Source organism: Pezoporus flaviventris, unplaced genomic scaffold (assembly GCF_033815535.1).
Source record: "Pezoporus flaviventris isolate CSIRO_AGI_PZ_B2104156 unplaced genomic scaffold, CSIRO_AGI_Pfla_v1 ptg000002l, whole genome shotgun sequence".
NCBI lineage: Eukaryota > Metazoa > Chordata > Aves > Psittaciformes > Psittacidae > Pezoporus > Pezoporus flaviventris.
The window spans coordinates 77,513,038-77,532,700 of NW_026892550.1; the positions used below are offsets into that span (position 1 = coordinate 77,513,038).

At 39.3% G+C, this 19,663-nt stretch overlaps 1 protein-coding gene across 23 annotated transcripts in view; it reads right to left on the minus strand.

Moving 5' to 3' along the window:
* Positions 1-19,663, minus strand: part of SOX5 (SRY-box transcription factor 5) — a 645,963-nt gene that overhangs the window by 25,435 nt on the left and 600,865 nt on the right. For 19 of the 23 annotated variants that reach the window (XM_061444585.1, XM_061444584.1, XM_061444586.1 and 16 more), the window contains 2 exons: positions 10,432-10,609; positions 5,405-5,577 (listed from right to left, as the gene is read on the minus strand). In XM_061444585.1, coding sequence (XP_061300569.1) covers positions 5,405-5,577; positions 10,432-10,609 — 351 coding nt within the window. The remainder of the gene's footprint in view (positions 1-5,404; positions 5,578-10,431; positions 10,610-19,663) is intronic. The other 4 variants (XM_061444601.1, XM_061444579.1, XM_061444599.1 and 1 more) reach the window with 1 other exon arrangement.

The window sequence follows — 19,663 nt, forward strand, 5'->3', positions numbered from 1 at the left end:
TTCTTCCCAGTTTCAATCATTACAAGTTACAGAACCCAGTCTGACCCAGGAACTATCACTATCTGCAGGCAGCACAGGATCAGAATTTGTTTTACCACCCCTTCTCTTGCCCTTCTCTCCTCGTTTTTTGTTTTTGTTTTTTTTTTTTCCCTTGATTTTCTGGTTCAAATCTAACCATTAGGGGAAAAAAAAAAAAATGTTATTGAAGGAAAATTCTCTACTGCAAGATAAATTTAAATCCCATGTGTTAAACCAGCTACTCCTTATGCCTTTAGTAAAGTGAGCTCCAGTGTTTTATTTCTCAAAGGCAGCAGGATCTGCAGGTTTGAGATTCTTAATATCCCCCTCCTCCCCTAGGGGAGAGCAGGGACAGAATTCATTTCAGCTCAGCAGATCACAGCAGTTTCTTAAGGGTTAACTCTGCTATCCCCATCCATCAGGCAGCCAGCGAGGCATCAGGAACGAATGATGGATGTAAAATTATTACAGGGCTGCCACCCGATACACTTACTGCCATTTGTAACTAACGCTGGAACTGACACACTTTTTTCATTATTAAACATTCACATTAAGTCAACATTGGTCACTGTCATTTCATGTTTGGCACTCTCTTAAGGGGAAGAGGGGGAGGTGGGAGGATGCTGGGAGGAGGGGTGGGTGGGAATGGGAGGAAAGACATCCTGAACCCAGTGTTCCATGAGCATGAGTAATAAATAGGCTCCTGCTTACAATGCTGGAATAAATATTGTTACAAATAGCTCTTTAGTTACAGCCCAGCAGACAAGTACATGTCAGGGTCTTTTAAAAGGACGCACTCCAAGCAATAACAGGGAGAACTTGCATCACAGGTTAAGAAACACTCAGCACAGGAGGTACACGTATTCGGATACGCTCATCTCAAGTGTGCTATGAGGAAGACTGTGTCTGTACTCATCTGAAATGCTTGTGTGGCTATGTATACTTACACAAGTGTCCCAGCCACCAGCATCTTCAGCAGGTGCCAGCATCTGGAAACCAGTATTTGTGATTGCACCAGCGTGCGCAGACACATGATCAAATACCTGCTTGTATTCCTCCTTTTTTACAGCCACCAGGGTACATGCAGGAATGCTTGAGAGTCTGCCTATAGTCAGAAAATTACTGGCTAGCTCAGTTCGTGTTTGTGCTGTGCATCTCTGAAAGAGTGCTCTGTAGGCTCGTATGCATGCACACACATGCTGGCTCTTTGTGTTTGTGTACATCTCCTTTGCAGAGGAACAGGCAGTTTTGGGGCAGAACCACCAAAGCAGAGTCCACTTGCTGATGTTGCCCACTTGTTGCATTTGCACTAGGTGACAATCTGCGCTCTAAACTACATGTCTAAAAGGGAACATTGTTTATGCATAGTACCTATCAAGCTATAATTAACTGTAGATGACAATTACAAATAAAACTATGCTCCCGGGTTTCCAAGAAACCAGAAAAACATACACACACTTTTCATTTATACACGGAAATGTTTCCAAGAAAAGTAATGTAAAAATATGTTTTATTGCATTTGCAATTAAAATAGGTTTTAGTAAAATCCATGGTCATCATGATGCTCACAGTTTTTACTGCAATCCTCTGAAAATCAAATCAGTCAAGATAGTCCAAGTTGGATGCCCATAAAGTGACTCACACAAATCATCCTAGCCATTTTCTAAAAAGCTCTTAGCTCTTTTCATTTATGACTCGCTTTATACAGTTTCTCTAAAATACCACAAAATTCCTGTCTGACTACTGCCTTACAGCTGGCAGGTCTGGCTGTCCTCAGGGATCAACCCATCTGGGAACACAAGCCAGATAACAGGTCACGCACATGCATGGAGGAAAGCCCCAAGAGCTTTAATAGAGACTCACAAAGATGATTTCCAGCCTTGAGCCTGCCCAGCTACTTCAGGCAGATGAATCCCTATCAGGGGTCTAACACATGTGTTCAGAACTGCACAGACACTACCTTTACTGGTAGGCTGCAGCAGAAATTAATGAAGAAAAAAACTCAGCATGTCTCAGAGAGTTGTAGGTCTCCATAACTATGCTAGCCACTGCAGGAAAGAGAGGAAAATTTGGGATAGCTCCAGTCGAGTGTCTGTTGCCCATACAGACTGAGATCACTCTACAGGAAGGAGAGCATTTCTTCTGTACATAATTATGGTCAAAATGTGCATTTCTAAGCATGGATATGCCCATGGACACATAGCTACATTAGGCTAACCCTCTTTTAATTCCTTCCTCTGCCTCAAAATCTCCCTATCAGGAAGCAACCAGGGAGCAAAGGAAATATCCCAAATATCAGGGAGCTGCCTCTAAGTCCCCTGATAGGACCCTGAGCTTCTGCAAAGAAACCCTCAGTGGTAACACTGCAGCAGTCTGTTCCACAAAACCCGCCTTCCCAACTATCTCTTTTTCTTTCCACTGAAAATAGGGAAAAACAGAATAAAATTTAACTCAAAAAGGCAACATTTGTCTTCCTATCAAACCTTGCTCTTAATACAAGAGAAAACTTTAAAGTCCTAGATCGAATGGACCCAAGCTTCACAGCTGCATAGTTGGTGGATGGCCTAGAGCACATATGGGGAAGGAGAACAAGTATCTGAACTTTACAGCCTATGCCTTGTCCTCTGTTGGGTCAAAGGCAAGAGACAGCTCAAGAGACCCTACAAGTTAAAATGTGTAAGCTCTTAACTAGTGCTTAGTGGCTTAACTGGTCACCCTAGCAACCCAAATGCTATTATAGTCTAGAGAGCTCAGATTCGGTTCTGTCCTTTCCTGTCTCCCATTTAAAAAGAAAATAAAATAATGGATAAATAAATGAAAATTGATGTGCCCTGATAAAGTTTTGGCATTTATTGTATCAAAAGCCCCAAACCCTACAACTGCTTAAGAAAAATTTCCCATTGATTTTTTTCTTCCTGCTACCTTGTAAAAGAACTTCTCACTGCCCTCCATGAGCCTACCAGGCGGCATGAATTAGAGAGGAAAATAAACTTCAACTAGGGTTGAGGGTGAGAAGTGAAAACAGAAGGGGTAAGGAGAATCCCAACAATAGGAAAGTAATAGAATAAAGTGAATACAGATGGCTCCACTCCTGTTGCTTAATCAAAAGGCTGTGCAGAGTCACTAGAGCCAGCATAAAGTCATGTGTTAGAACAACAGCTGATCTGTATTAAAGAAGATTAACTCGCAATGCCATGGTGGAGGGCCTGGGATTATTTTATGTGCTTCCATTGCTGAACAAGCCGTCAGCACAATTACTGCCCTCCGATGTGAATGACTGATCTGTAACCACAGCTAAACAGCATGCTGCTTAGGGGCCTGGGTGCTTCATGAAGATGAATTTCCATACCATCAAAGTGCTTTTAACGGGCTTCCTGATCCAACCACAAGGCCTGCTTTGCAAGTATATAGAACTCAGGATGAAGGCTTCCTGTCCAAAAGGATTTGGCCGGTTGTCACTTGACAATTCCCAGCCAGCACAAGGGAGGAGAGGGGGGAGATAGGTAGAGTTGTCTCTGCTTTGGAGGATTAAAAAAAAAAAAAAAAAAGGAAAAAAAGAAGAAAAAGAAAAGGGTACAGATGCTTTCTGAATGCAACCAACTGCTGTATCCACAGCTGAATTCAATGCGCTTAACAAATAACGGCAATTTAGCTATGCTTGCGAGGAATAGCTTGAGTCACTTTGCATTAGCATCTGGCTGAGTGTTAAAGTCATTTCTACATGGGGAGCAGAGAAAAGAAATTTCTGCTCCGAGCATCCTTTCAAGAATGCTTAAATATTTGAATATAAATTCCTTTGTGCTTGTGATCACTTCTTCTTATATCTGACACTCTGCTCTTCCCTTTTCCCTTCTGGTACTCTTCTATGTGAAATGCCATAAACATGCTTCATCCCTCTCTTTCTCTCTCCCCATACCAGCGCTCTTACTCTTCTTAGAGAGGTTGTATGTACTGCCAGATACCTATTACACTGACCTCTTTTTCCTTCCCCTTCCTCTTAAGAAAGTGCATGAAATTGGAGTAATTTCTACATCACTTACACCCAGGATAGCCTGATGAAAAAAAGTACAGTAGTGAGAGACTCACACGTACATTTAACATTCATTACCCAGACTGCTGGCTTCTCACAGCTTATTGATCAAACTCCATCTAAAAATGGGGAAAATGGAAAGCTATCCAAATTAGCAATCTGCTCATTCTGGACAATATTGTTTGACTCACAAGCTTCCTAGGATGACTGACTTTCAAGTTTCTGCTAAATAGCTGATCATTTTTATTCATCTTATTTATCTACCTCTTTCAGTGATTCACACAAGGCCTTACAGTGAAAAGCCACTAGAAGCGGTTTCAATAAAATTCAGTTTATACCAAATGCAACTATGATCACCTTTGTTGTACTACATGACGAAGGCTGTCTCACCTCAGAAAATATTGCAGGGGAAGAGAAGAATGAGGAAAAAGTCTTGCTAAGCATATGATGTCGAGACGCACACAAGAGTTTGGATGTACATCTTAGGTGGCAGTATTATAAGAACAGCTCACTATAAATGTGTCAGCAAGGACTGGCAGGTCTATTTATCCTCCGTAAGCCAGGGCAGTGCATGGAAAGAGATCACATATTTCCAGAGAAAAGCAGCAAATCTCAACCTCTTTGACATACATGACTGTTAACAGTACATACCAATTTTACTAGAGAATATTCACTTTGTCAATATTTTGTTATAACAGAGCTTCATAGGCCAGTTCAAAAGTAGAATGTGGTAAGGCACATACGTTCCCGCTGCCTTGAAGTTCCACTCCAAATATTTGGTGCAGTTTGTGTTGTCAATTCTCCATATCTTCAATTTTGTTAAGTCATCTAATGTGACATGGCAGTGCTACATTGCAATGGTCACAAAATATCACATATGACAACCTCACAAGGCTAAATACCCAGAAGCTGAGCCTGAGTATCAGCAAAGCTTATGTTCCTAAAGAAGCTTGATTATTTTCAAATCCAGCTCATCTCGCAAACACATGTAAGCATTTCCATAAAGCAAGATTTCCACTTAGACCCACAGATTTCCAAGATCACCTTCTCGTAATACACACTGACAGGCTGGAACAGAGAATTAGCGGCCTCCAAAGTTCTCATAAGGGCTTTAACTATCTCTGCCTCCATCCCACTCTCCCCCCAAGGGTCTCCGGATCTCTGTCTCGTGTCATCTTTTGGTTGTGCTTTTCATTTTATCTTTCCCCTTTTTAGAAAAACCTCTTCTGTTTAAAAATGTGGAAGAAGAAAACAAAGCAAGAAAAAGGAGGAAAAAAAGGAGGAAGGACCTATGTATCTGTAGGAAGAGCCTAATGCAACCTCAGAACCTTCGCAAAGGAAGTCTCAGAAACTCACCTTTTCTGTCCTGCAGTTATTGAGACCCAGGCTATTTACAACAGCCACCTTCCCGTCCAGCACCTGTTGTTCCCTCCGAAGTTGCTCCTTCATCTGTCGGGCCTCCTGGATTGCCTTCGTAACAGCATCATGGTCATTTAAATAACCTGACGACGTGATAGAAGAAAGGATATCTTAAAAAAAGAAAGTTACAAGAAAACACTTTAGCTTTCATTGATTAAATGGACCAATAGTTCATCATTATTAACGAGAAAGAGCTAGAAGATAATGCCCATAAACCCATCCGTGCTTTGGAATTCTGTTACTGTTATGATAGAGCCACCTGGACAGAAAACATGAAAAACCTCAGTGCCAAAATCCTTGTCCTGATATGTGATCCCATTAGTTTCCATATTTCCCTGACTCGGCAGAGGTTAGCCCTGTGGTTTGTAGGGGCAGCAGGATGTAACCGGATATGAGTTAGGGGAAGCTTTGATCATACCAGAAATCCCAAACTCTTAAAAATAGACCACTTCATTCTTCCTCTTCTTAAAACTTGTGAATATATTAAAATAAACCACAGGTGGCGGTGGTTTGCTATAGATATGAAATGCATAATGGCTGGGAAGAGAAACCTCATCCACTGAATGCTCCCCACCACCACCTGTCATTCAGAAATGTATAAGAAACCACAGCTACATGGACCTACATTCCCACTCCTATTCATGCTGCTAATAGTAGGTCAAATGTCCACTGTTTTGCTGCAAATTCACAGCCTAGGGCTTAGCCTTAGTAGTCACTGAATTATTTCCTTTTAAAATGTTACAAGCATCACCCGCACAGCTAATACTATTTAATTTTGAATGTGACACTTTGTCATTTTTTTCCTTTAGCGTACTGTAGATTATACTTATTATGATCTGCATGTGATTTGCAGGATAGAATACTGATGGGAGACTCCAAGCCCCAGTCTATTTTTCAAACATTAAAGGAGAGGCTAATATCTATCAATCTCCCTCCCCCTCTCCTCATCCCCACACGCGTGCGCACACACACACACTCCTTTCTGTCTTTTAACTAGGGCATAAAAATGGCATAAAATGAATCTGTAATATGAAATTGCCCAGAAAAGGGACTTCTGTTTGTGACATGAGGCTAAATCTAACCAGATCCATTGGTGAATTGTGACAGATGGAGGGACTGTGAGACAGAAGGCAAGCACTAATCACACACAAAATGACCGGCTTGCCTCAACATGTTCCATGGATTCCAGCAAACTTTACACCCTAATCCATTTTTAGAACAAAAAACATCTGGGCCATAAATCCTCTAATCTGCCAAAACACGCTATTAAATCCCATGATTTGTTGAAAAACACTAAGATTAAAGAAAGGAAATATAAAATGGCTAACTGCCGTGTTAGGAAAGTGTTATTAATACTCTTTCTTTGTCTCAATTATGAATGTTCTGTTCCTAAAGAGCCTTGTCTAATCATGTCAGATTACACATCCTTGTTGTATTGCTAGACTCTTCTATCTGATCTGCTGATTGCCAAAAAACGTAGGATATTGTCTTGCTGCTTAAAACATTTCAGGGGAAGAAGCTGATGTCAGATTAGTTCAGTGCTGTGCTGCTGTCAGGATTTTAGTTTGGTTTGGGTTTTTATTGTTGTTTTTTTTAGACTGCAGGCAGAATAGGACTGGTGTTCTCATCTTCCTCACTGCACAAAAACTAGAAAGAAAAGTTCTGTGTGGTTTGACTGCTGTTAATTGTACTAACAGTTAGCTTTTGGCTACATACCCAGAAACCCTGAGATTTTTGTATGAAATAACTTGATCCACATTGCTTTTATCAAATGACCCAGTTCAGTAATTCCCAGCCAATGGAATTCCAGCAATTCCAGCCTTCCCAGCATAAGGAAGGATATATTCTGCACCAGCACAGTGCTACCAGCTGATTATTTTAATTTTTTTACCTCCATTTTATCAACTTGCTTGGTTTCTTCTCCACTTTGCATCTGTTACTGATCAAGCTTGCATGTAGTCAGAATAAATTAAAAAGGAAGCAAATAAACAAACAGTAGTATTACTGCTGGTTCTGCTCTTGATTAGGCTAGGTACAGTACTTTCAACTGTAATACAGACAAATTTGCCTAGGAACTGGAATTCATGCCCTTCTCCAGACTATTTGGCTTTTCCTGAATACTGCTATCTTTGAGACAGTTTGGCACATGACAGTGAATAAAAGCAAGCACTCCTTATGTTTTTCAGTAGCTGCCAAGATGCTGGTGTGCAGGGAAATGATTAATATAGAAGCGAGTTGAATGTAAATTATTGTTGTTTAGGGTAGGTGGTGAATTATTGACAGAGAGGGGAACTGCATTACATAAAATGCACTTAGTTAAAAGGATTGCCAAACTAGCATAGAGATGTTGCAGATAATGGCAAAGGGCAGAGAGAAGTTGTTTCTGTTTTTAGTTCACGGACATATGCCTGTTCCCAAAAAGAAATGCTTGGATTTAAAGTCATGCATGAAGCCACGACATTTGTGACTGCTCAGTCTGTAGCATAATTTATACACTATAAGGATAGCTCTAAAAAAGCACTGATCTGTATGCCCGAATGCTGCTTTACTGTTAATCACAGGAGGCTGTAAGTTTGCATCCTCCAAAAATAACTGAACAATACATGAGCATTTCTCATGCCATGGGATCCAAGAAGCCTGAAGAACTGCTTTCAGAGAACAGTTTTAATTTGAAGCTAGAGGTGGTGCAAAGTGACAGCTCAACTGCACCCCAGCAAGATGGGCTGCGCACACCTACCACAGACAACCTGTGCCTTGCACTGACAGCTCCAATCATTCCAATGGTCAAAGCAACTGTATGGCAAATTACTGCATGTTTCCCAGTGACTTTTTGTAGAGGGATTAATCTCTCGAGATAAAGAAGCGATACAGTTTCTCTATCATTTTTAGGGCCTTAGTACCTTTGATAAAATGCTATCCTTTTTTATTTATTTATTTTTTTTTTGTCATAGCTCCTACTAGAGGGTGACTTGAAACTTCATGCTCACTTTCTTAAGACCACCAAATGGTTTCAACATGGTAATGAGTTTCACTTGCTGTAACTTTGGTTGGATCTGACCTAGCAGTTAGCAGAAAATACTCCATAGAGCGTTCACCAGTCTTTCATTCTTCTAGAACTCTACTAAAGAATAAACCTTTGTTAGAAGTAGGCTATGTCTGCCCAGCCCTTGCACCAGTTAAAGACTGCTTATCTTATATATACAGTATGCACCATGGTATTGCTCAGCAACCTCAAAAAGTCACTTTCTATATTTGTAGCTAAGAGATATGCAGCAGAGAAGTCTGTGTCATTAACAATAACTTAAGTATGTTATCTTTTGCTCCACAGTTTTCCATGGTTTATTAATGGTATAACACATTAATTCTTCTTATAAGAGTGACCTTTAAAGCTCCATTCATCCTCACAGCTTTTATCCAATTACATTATCACTCATTACAGGTACAGCATTTCAAAATCTGCATCTTGTTAAAAGAAGTAAATTGCAGGGGTCTCAAACCTACGAAAAATATCAGGTGTGTAAGGAAAGAAAATTGGACAGGAGAGAATAAGAGATGTCCTGACACCGAGATGCAGGGCAGATGTTTAACTCCACATCTAAATGTGATGCTCACTCTATCAAGGATAAAAAATTTAATATGAAAAAAATTGAAACTCGATGCATTGTACATGGAGAGCAGTAGGGCCAAGCAGATTAAAGATAAGAGTGTAGGGTTAATAATAATACATGTATTAACAATTAACAATGTGATATTTACAAAATATTTATATAATTGTGACATACCATACCAAATAAAGTTATTTTCTTTTCTAATAGTCATAGAAGCATATTCTCTGACTGATACACATAACTCTCATCAACATTAACAATAATCATGTATGCAGAGTGAGATGGTAATTTGGTGGGAGCCAGACCTGTTCCAATCTTTGGACATAACTATGGTTCTTCCTGGTGTCTATGTAGGTAGAATATGGACTACAATGAGCTTGGGAGAAACCCATGAAGACACAAAAAGATTTTACGATGTAGCTACGATGTAGCACTGAGATTTCACAGAAAAGGCTTCTGACAGGTTTGACATATGGCTTTTTTTGGCTTTTGGGTCATCCCTGAAGGTGGCCAGCAGGAGATGCTTTAGGAGCAGTAAGACAGAGTAGCAGAGTAGGTGCAACTACCTGCCTCACTTAATTCCTTAAACAAAGCTTGATTTGCATGCTGAAATCTTAATTCAGGTTATATTCAATCGCACTTCATGGTATAAAATTTTTCTGTTACAAGGATGATGAATGAGGTGTGCATACATTTTACTTATACACACAAAGAGCAGTCCCTTTAACACATCAGACTTGCAAAATCACTTAGACCGTTATTATTTAGATGATCTTTAGGCAAAGGGGTGATTTTGCCAGGAGGAAGAATTAACACTATTTTCTGACAATGTTAAAAGCAGACCATCAAGAGTTTTTGCAAGATACATCAAATCTGGTGATTGATTTATTTATTAAAGAGAAATAATGCTCCATGCAGCTTTTCAGCAGACTCAGGATTAAACCTGTAATCTTGCAAAAATGCATTTGCATATGTAGACTTTTAACTTAAACGGATTTTTATTTTAATTTATCCATCACTTTTAGATAGCATAGTACAACATCACAGGTCTTTAATGCCCGCCATTAGATAGGTCACTGTCTTTAATGTATGCCATGAAACAAACAGAATTTATTCACTTTTATTGATAAAGCAGTATCTGAACTAGAACAGGTCTTTGTTTTCTGAGTCTGTAAAAGTTAAGATACTCCTGAAATGGTAAATCTGTGGGAGTTTCTCTACTGACATCAACAAATGTAGTATTATGGTCAACCCGTGACAGCTCATAGACCAGTGTCAGCCACTGGCTGATAAATGCCTACTTTCCATTAACATCTATTAATTGTTATAAAGAGGGACAGGTAAAACTGAGCTTACCTATTGTGTTAGCTCTGGCTGAAGGACTAGCTAATGTTGCTGGCACGGAGGACTTTAGTGAACTGGCCCCACTATTTATTCTCAGAGTTGGCATATGAGGAGAGGTGGGTGATGTGGGAGACTTGCCATCAGATGTCTTGGGTTTGGCTGAAAGGTTCAGAGGCTGGGCCACTTCATCCTACAATGAGCAAAAGAGAAAAAAATGTTATGAAAAAACTGCTGTTGGCACAACACCATCCAAGCAAAGACAGTTGTTTTCAGCTCATGTGAACTTCTAAACCTGAAAGGTTGTGTGATATATATTAAGATCAAATGTGATATCATCTTGTCATTCCAGTCTGGAACTGAAGTGACTGATAAACTGGGAAGTTAGCATGACATGATCAGAGAACATCCTCCATTTGCAGTTCATGTGTAAGAATTGTCTCTGCAGAAATTATTCACATCAACAAGATATATGCTTCTATGATGAAAATAAAGAGCAATTGTAAGGTTGTATTTTTGTTATTTTAAACTTGGTATGGATAAATTAAATAAGACCTGAAAAGCATTTTCACTTAAAATTCAACCACCACCAATCAAACTGGGCAAATGTGTTTGAGTGAATGGGTGCTTTCCTCTGAACTTCCCAGGCTTAGAATTCCAAGCACAAAAAATATCACAGGAAATAAATGCTTCTCTTCCACTACCACAAGAAAGCAGGGAGAACCTGCCTTTTCATTCCACAAAATTTGAAACATCTGGATGATTGTGCGTAAGGCCCTAGATTTCTTCATATTCTGTGGAGCTGGACTTCCATATTTAGGTAATTATTATTATGCAAAAATAGAAAAATGTGTGACATTTTTTTCAGGGTAACTGGAGTTATTTCTAAGCCTGGCTTGATTACACACAGTAACAGACAGGGCTATAAAGGACATAAAATTCTAACTGAAGTATTTTAGTTTGAACAAAATAAAAAAGAGAAAAAAAATCAAACCAAAACAAAAAAACAGGGAAAGGAAAAAAAAGCTTTTCAACAAGCAGCATATTTTAGAAGTGATCTTAACTGACTTTTAAGGGGATATGGCATTAGATCCAACCATCGCACATTAGCTTAGCTCTGCTCTGACACTGTGACTTAGGAAAGCCGTCCTTTAGCTACAGGAAGTGTTGTATCACGCAACCGGGTTTCAGCTCTAGGCACCAAAGAAGCTGATTCTGATCTCCCTGAGTTGTAAGTACATTCAGTTTTATAGAATTATTCTTGACTTACAGCAATGCAAAGCTACTGGAATTAGACTCATAATGTTTGAGTGTTTTACTGTTACCACTAAGGTATCTGTAACTACTATCATATAATACTGATTCTTTTCCACAGAGGATGGTGTGCTGCAGTAAAGAAGGAATTTTATAGTTGCCCGTCACTTGTGGAAGTATGATGTAGATGTATGTCTCCAAACACAGGACAATTCTGCAAAGCACTGTCATATAACTTTTCCATTACCTGGAAGAAGCAACCTCTGAGCAAAGCACTTTTGTTATAATTGATTATTTCTACATTTTTGTACTAGTCACAGTTAAAAATAAAATAAAGCTTAGCAGACAAATACAACAGAGACACCACAGACAAAGCTGTCATCCTTAAAGAGTTATTTAAACTGTCCTAGATGTAACTTGTGTATAAAATAACAGGGCAAAAAAATCGATGCTTAAAATTGTCTTAGGAGCCTAAATTCTGTATTCTCAGAAGCAACTTAGGCACCTAGAAGGCAGTTCTGTTATCTTCTAGGAAATTTAGGACTCAGGGTTTAAAATGCCATGCAGTTCAACCAGCATTTGACATTTTATGAAGGTATTTGTTACTTTATACAAATCATTTATAAATCCATTTGTATTAGAACAAAATAAATTAACCTACTATGGAAAAGGAATTGCTCTGTTGTTCTACCAATTTAAATTAAAAAAAAAAAATAAAATCCCACAACAGTGCAATGATAGTATTGTAAAATCAATACTGAGTTAGTGGCATAAAAATGTAAGTACAAACTAGCCAACCAACCAACCACAGGGACCCTGTGCCAGACAAGGATCCCTGAAGAGCAAAGTCATCTGTTTGGAAGACAGCATCAGAAGCAAAGCAAACCTGCCCACAGACTTGTTTTGGCTCAATACAAGAGGGGTTGGCTTCCATGTATATTCAATACTTGACCTCTGCTGTAAGTCTCAACAAAAGGGAATGATTAGTTTCAGGTATGGTACTAAAAGCTGCAGTGTGCTATCTGGCCACTGGAAACTGACCAAGAGCAGCACTTCAGCGCATACAGAGCAGCAACCAGCCCCTGATGGTAATGGCTCTCACTCCTTGCAAAATCAGCCTTGATGACAACCTGCATCCTTGTGCTGAAAGGGTTTTTTCATTCTTGTCCTCTTGACTCAATCCTTTGGCTATCCTGCCCCTATAAAGTTTATTTCCTTCCCTTCTCTTGCTCATTCTCCCTTTTCTCAGTTCTTCAGTTCCCTTTTTTTTTAAGTCTGGTGTAAGCAAGGCCATGTGCAAGTCCACTAGAGAACAGTGGTTTTGGTCTCATTTAATGCAAGTTAAAAATGAGGGAGGTGATTTTTTCCCATCGCAGGCATCCAGCAATGGAGCTGTCTGTGCTGTAACTATTCTTGATAGTAAGAATGCTCTTCTTCATTCAAGTCAGCACAGCCTCCTCTGGAGCCAAGGAGTATAAGGCCTTGTGGAAATAATAGAAGTCGACAGTTCCAGAGCTGATAAATGTCATTCCAAATTGCCCCTTTACTCACTTTCATTGTGTGTTCAGGCTAATGGTAAATTAATCTGAGGTCACAGAAGCTTGTTTCTCATAAAGGAGGATAAGTAAACAATTTTCAGCTATTATATGTATTTACAAAATTACTTCACTGTTTGGTCTTTGCAACATTTTTACTTATGGTATTTCAAAGAGCATTCTCAAATCCTTGCTGGAAGTGAAATATATTAAAAATGCAGTCAGAGAGTTTAGAAATCCTACATTGCATCATGAGTTAATAATAATTTAAGTAATTTCCTTTACCACAGTGGAACTACACTGATTTATTCCATGGGAGTCTAAAAAATATCTGGGAGACAGGTAATAATATACAATTGTGTTAAGTGTGAAGATGACTGTTAGGATCTCCACTCCTATAGTCACTGAGCCATTTTACTCTTTTTTCCTATCTGCAGACATAAATTCAAAATTCTCTGATCTTCCAGTTTAAATTAAGAGCTGTACTGTCTTCATTATTGATTTGTGGCTGCATAACCATGAGAAGAGTTAAATGTGGCCCTTACTTTATTTTTTAACTATACAATCTCCCAGCTGACATTCTGACACATTATAGATTAGGAGGCTTCACTCTCAATCATATCAAGGCTGTGTATAAGTGCAGCGTGACACCCAGTGAAAATAAAAGTAATAAAAAAAAAAAAATAGATGTAGCATGTTCACTCCAGGTAGATGGTTGTCTTTCAACAGCCAGGAGATTCGATTTTATACAATGGCATCACAGAATTTAGAACTGCTCCCTGCATTTAGTTTTTATTAGAGAGAGGTCAGTATTGATTGGTCTCTGTCTTTTTTTCTGACATGCAGTTATTCTAAGCCATTGATAAGGGTGATTTTTTTCAAGTCAGTATTTTTCAAAGAGTTAAACAAAGTCAAACATTTATTTATATATCAGCCAAAACGATTAATGCTTGGACCAGAGGATGTAAAGACCCAAAAGGCTTGTAATAACATAAACACAGATGTGATGAAAGTAAAATATGATCTTGAGTAAAGGTTATGAAATGTTTCCTTTAAAGTAGCACATTTGTCTAGCAAAACGAAATACACACACACACAAAAAAAATAAATGTAGAGAATAAAGCATAAGCGAAAACACATGACAAAGGGCTAATAAAATGAAGCACCCACTGCAAGAGCAAGGCATTGTAAAGAGTTTCCCCATCACCTGTATCAGAGTACTGTCAGAATAGACACTATTTTAGGGAGAGCTGGTGGTCTGCTTCCCAGCATTGGAAGACTGCCACTAACCAAAACTTTGGAGCTCGAGGAACCTGAAATCCCTGAATTGCTCTATTTTATTTATTTTTTTTTTCCAGATGATCTTTAGACATACAAGGGAAGAAAGAAGAACGCTTCATCTACACTAGAATCTGGGGAGTAAACAAAATCCTCATGAGCTGCATTTTGTAGCTTCACTTAATCTGGATTTGTGTAACTTTGAGCTTTTATATTTAGGCATCAGACATTGTAAATCTCCAAGTATAAGTGCCTGAGAAGCAACACTTAAACATGCTGATAAGTGGAGTGTGCATCACACTGCTTTTATAAGGCTTGTATGGCCCTTTGAAAAGGTAAAATGCTAGGTAAAAACAAACTGCTTATTAATATGGGAGGAAAAAATGAAAGAGAGAGAAAAGGAAAGGATTTGGCCACAGTCACACAGTAACATAGCAGCAGAGTTTCAAACCCAGGAATTCTGACTCACAGCTGCCAACATTGCAAATAGTTGGCTGAAATGGTGTATTTTCTAATTTTTCAATCACATTGTCTCTATTTACTTCCTAAGATAAAAGGTTAGTTTACCTCTAAGGAGAAGGTATATGGAAAAAGAAGAGAATAAAATCTGATTTTGATAATCTTTCTAAACTATTTATTAAAAATGGCACTATTTCAACATCAGAAGCTGAATAAAAGACTGATAGCCCAGATGAGTGAACCAGTCTCAGAGAAAGAAAAAAATGGGGCATGGTAGGGAAGAACCCAGACAATTAATTCGGATTTCATAATCTCACTTCTTTTCACATTATTTTTAAGATTAGTACACTATTAAAATACAGTTACTGAATTACTGCACTGTCATTTAAATCCAAGCGCTGTATCCCACTGTGGCACACACTGACGGTCCAGGTTGCACAGTTTATTACAAAATCATGAACTGCTCTGTGTATCATCTGACTGGCAATAGAAATGTGCTTAAATGACCTGGCGTAAGCACAGCCTAGCATGCTGTACTAAAGAGGCTTTTCAGGACCTCTGGGAACACATCCGCCACATCTTGCTGCCTATTTAAATGACCTTGACAGTAGAAATTACAGCCAAATGAGTTAGAAATGAGAAGCCAGAAAGGAGTTTTCTAAAACAATGCCTCTGCCACCTCACCAGAAACAAAACCTCCTTCCCCCACCCTGGTTCTGTTCCATGGAGATCTTAGTTTCAACAGAAATGCAAAATATGGAGCACTTACTGGCATGTCTGGGCAGAAGACAATGATGCTATTGTTGCCCACTGAACAATGCAGCCAGTCAGTGGCTTATCCATTCAGTCTCGTGCTTATCCAGAAATGCCTAACCAAAATATATCAGAAATCGAGGTGCAACAGCATATATGCAAAGAAAATCCTTTGGCATCACTCTCCCTCAAGACTACAGTTGTCCACGCAGACAAAGATACTGGTAGCTTCCTTCACATCCCCTCCCCTTCCTCTGAAGCCACTCATGGTGAAATTATCAGTAGTGATAAGAAGCTAAGAGGTAAAGGCAGTTGTGAAACATGTATAAATGAATCATGCTGCTGATATTATCCTCACTGATGAAATAATTGTATTAAATTAAGCAAGGATGTTCACATGACAGGATGGGTGAATTAGATAATGCTCATCTGCAGCTGTACCTCCTCCTGCCACATTCTCAAGTTTTGATTAAGAATAATGCATCCCTTCCTGAAAAGGTGGAAATTTCTCTAACTACATAGAAAAAGAGATGAAGACATAAAAACAGGCTTCTTGGTTAGGATATGATAATAAACACAACAGAATTATTCTTCAGGTTCAAAGAAATCAGTTTGTTCTACTTTTACCCATGAGTTTTTGCATCAAAAGGTACAAACTTCTTTTGTTGCACAAGAAAGCATGATTACACTAGTTAGAAAGGAAAAGGCACCAAAGACAAGGCAGAGGGCAAATATTAGGAAGAAGTGCTTGCTTTCTTGATACTACAAAGGGCACAGATGTTTCCTTCTGTGATAGATGCAGAAACATCTCAATCTGGATTTCTATCCATACTCAGAGCAGATATTTTATGGTGTTCCTTTGCTGAGTATCTTCTTCTGAATGTGCTGCTCTCAGAAGACAGATACTTTCTGGACTCAGCACATGTAACCCAACCAAAGTTAGTATTTCCAGGCTTTAAGGATATTGGGCAAATACTCTTAATTCATGGGACTCAAAACAAAGGGGGGAAATGAGCTGCTTTATATTTGTGACAAATATTCTTTTTGTTCTCTCATCTGCTTCTTTCAGGGGAGTACTCACGGAATAAATTACTCCCAAATGCCGATTTACACAGCGGGAGTATTCTTGCATATCGCCGTTACTGTTCATTCGGAAGACTAGTGCAGGAACACACCAACTTAAACTGTTTTTTAGTACCAAGGACAGACAGGATTTTTCCCCAACAATACTATTCCCCAGTTTTTACAACACTAGGGGCTCTCAGTGCAGACATTCTCTGGAGACTGTATCCTTTCAGAAAGATCCCTAACATCTCCCCCTTTCATTTTTCTTTACAGGAAGCCTAGCTGCCAGGAAAGAAGACTGCAGTTATAAGACTAATTTGCTGCCCTGGAAACCCCAAGCTTTGATTTTTCCTAGTCCACATGTTGTCACAGTAAAATAAGAGAGCCACTGGGTGGTTTTCCATTGTATTTAGCACTGTTGTTTCCTAAAATTGTACACAGGATTCACAAACACATATTGGAAGAACAAAAGAGGAGTGTGGACAACCTGTCTATAAACACGTAAGGCCCTAGGAGCTGGATGTCTTACCCTGCTCCCCATAACCTTTTTATCTGGTGCACAGCGCTTATTATGTAGTACTGCTCAATTCTATGAGCCACAGAATACTGAAATAGCAAAGGGCCAAATGTCAAACACGTCAGAATCATTTTAGTCCTCCAGCTAGCACAGACATGGAAGGGTGTGGGCTGTTTCAGCTTCAGGACAGCCTAGAAGTGGTTGTCTGCGGAGAGAGCTATATAACACCTCTTCAAAGTCTACATCCAATGATGACCTGGGGCAAAAGCCTTAATTTTTTTGTAGCAATTGAGCAGACCTCCACACACAGAGCCCTAAAAGAAACTCCTTAAAAGTCTTCAGGAAAGGCAAGTGCTGCACTGGGATCTAGCCCTTTGGGGTTTCATGGAGCACAAGGCAGGATGTTGGCCAACAGAATACACATGGGCATGCAGCTTAGCAAAATGAGCAGACTGGTATGTGTTTACCCAAAATTCATTCATTTAGTTTCACAAATCCTCAGAGAAGCATCCTCCAAACCATACTTGCAGCTTCTGGCTGGCTTTGGACTGCCAAAACGCCCACCATCCTTGTGAAGTCTCCTGGTAATCTCCACAGACAAACAGCACAGTGTGTTTTGAGGAAAGCGGCTGCTATGAGATTTCTAGGCTATTTTTGCTTGATCATGAGTTTTCAGTCACACCAGCCTCTAGGGAAACCTGACTACTTATTGATTCTTAACCCAACCCAGATCCAAATTTCAGACATTCATTTTCATCTATACCAAAGTAACTGACAAACTCCTATTGCCAATATTCTGCTGTTTGGGCATTTGCTCTTCTGTTAGGCTGAAACAAGAAGAAGTATGAGTTGCTCACCACACTGCTGAGGACCCAGTATGTGAATTTTCAGTACAGCATGAAACAAAACTGCAGGAACAAAGTGCTTTTAGCATTTGCTTGCACCTCATAATGAAAAAGCTCCTTCTCATTCTGCATCTCTGAGTGAGTGAAAATTTAACTCAGTAGCCTCATTTACAAAAAAAAAACTTCAGTGAAGCTTGTTCTGAACAAATCCTGCCAAGTTTGGCTTGAAATGAGAAGGGTCCATGTTGAATAAAGATAAAATGTGAACCCGTGAAGAGAAACTAGCCACTTGGATTCTGCTAGTCTACACTTTATGCAAAACTTAAGTCCTGTTGTTAGTTTTTACTCTTAATAATTATTATCCAGTTGTATTTCTCACTTCACTCCTGTACCTATTTATTTGGTACAAGGCTATTAATGAAGTGCTTCTCTAGGAAGGTTCAAGTCAGCTGCCAAGCAGGAAGAGTGACTTAGGCCCAGCCATCAGTGACTGATGCAGATACTGTAAATCTCCAGGGGAAGACAACAACTGATTTTTCATGCTTTTAACCACGCAAATCACTTTACATGAGGTAAAAATCGTTAGAGAAGATCACAAAATTGTGGGGGACAAGAGGGGAAAGGATTCTTCCTAGAAAGAATGCTTCTTCTAAACTGCCCCCACTGAAATATATGGCAAAGAGTAAAGTGCAAGAGAAAAAAAATCACTTCTCCAGTGTACCACAGGAATATTAATTAATTAAAGCTCATAATTACTCTGACAGCTTTTGTCTTATTTTACAAATGGGAAGAATAAAGCACAAAGTGACTAAATGATTTGCCTAATCTCACACAGAGAGTAAACAGCTGAGTCATAAGGAAAACTAGAGCAATTGCCACTCTTAGTCAGACCAACAGTTTGGGCTTGTTTTGAACTGAGCCTCCTAAAATGTCCATCTGCTTTGAAAGAACTTGCAAGAAAAAGCAGATAGTTGTTTGATCTGTCTCATGTATTCCTGAACTTGTGCTCAGTAGAAACTGGAGTGGCCTGTGTGCCGAAGCATGATGCCTTGTAGCTTGGGTCTTGGTTAGATTATTGTGGTTTTTTTTTTAAATCCTTGCTACGTAATTCCGTTCAAATAAAACCCTGAAGTCTAAACATGAGGCAGCATGTTCTTAATAATGCACTCTCCCACCCATAACAAGACTGTTTAAAATATGGAAATAGCCATCAGACTGGATATTGTTTGCTGCCTAAATTGAACTTGGAGTTGCTACCTTCCAACAAATAATCCCCAGTAAATGTTTAGCAGAATGAACAGCAATGAAAACAACAAAACCTGAAAGGACGAGGAAGGACTTGGAAGGAAATAAAACAAGGACCTGCAAAGCCAAACAGCATTATAAACTGGTACATTTTAAATGAACAACAAGAAAACAGAAGCCACACTGATCAAAGCCTCCCACCTCCTCTCTGTGGTGGATGACACCTTCGCTGGGAGCACACCACCACCTCTAACCCCACACCTGCAAAAGGAATTAATTTCAAAAAGAATACAGAC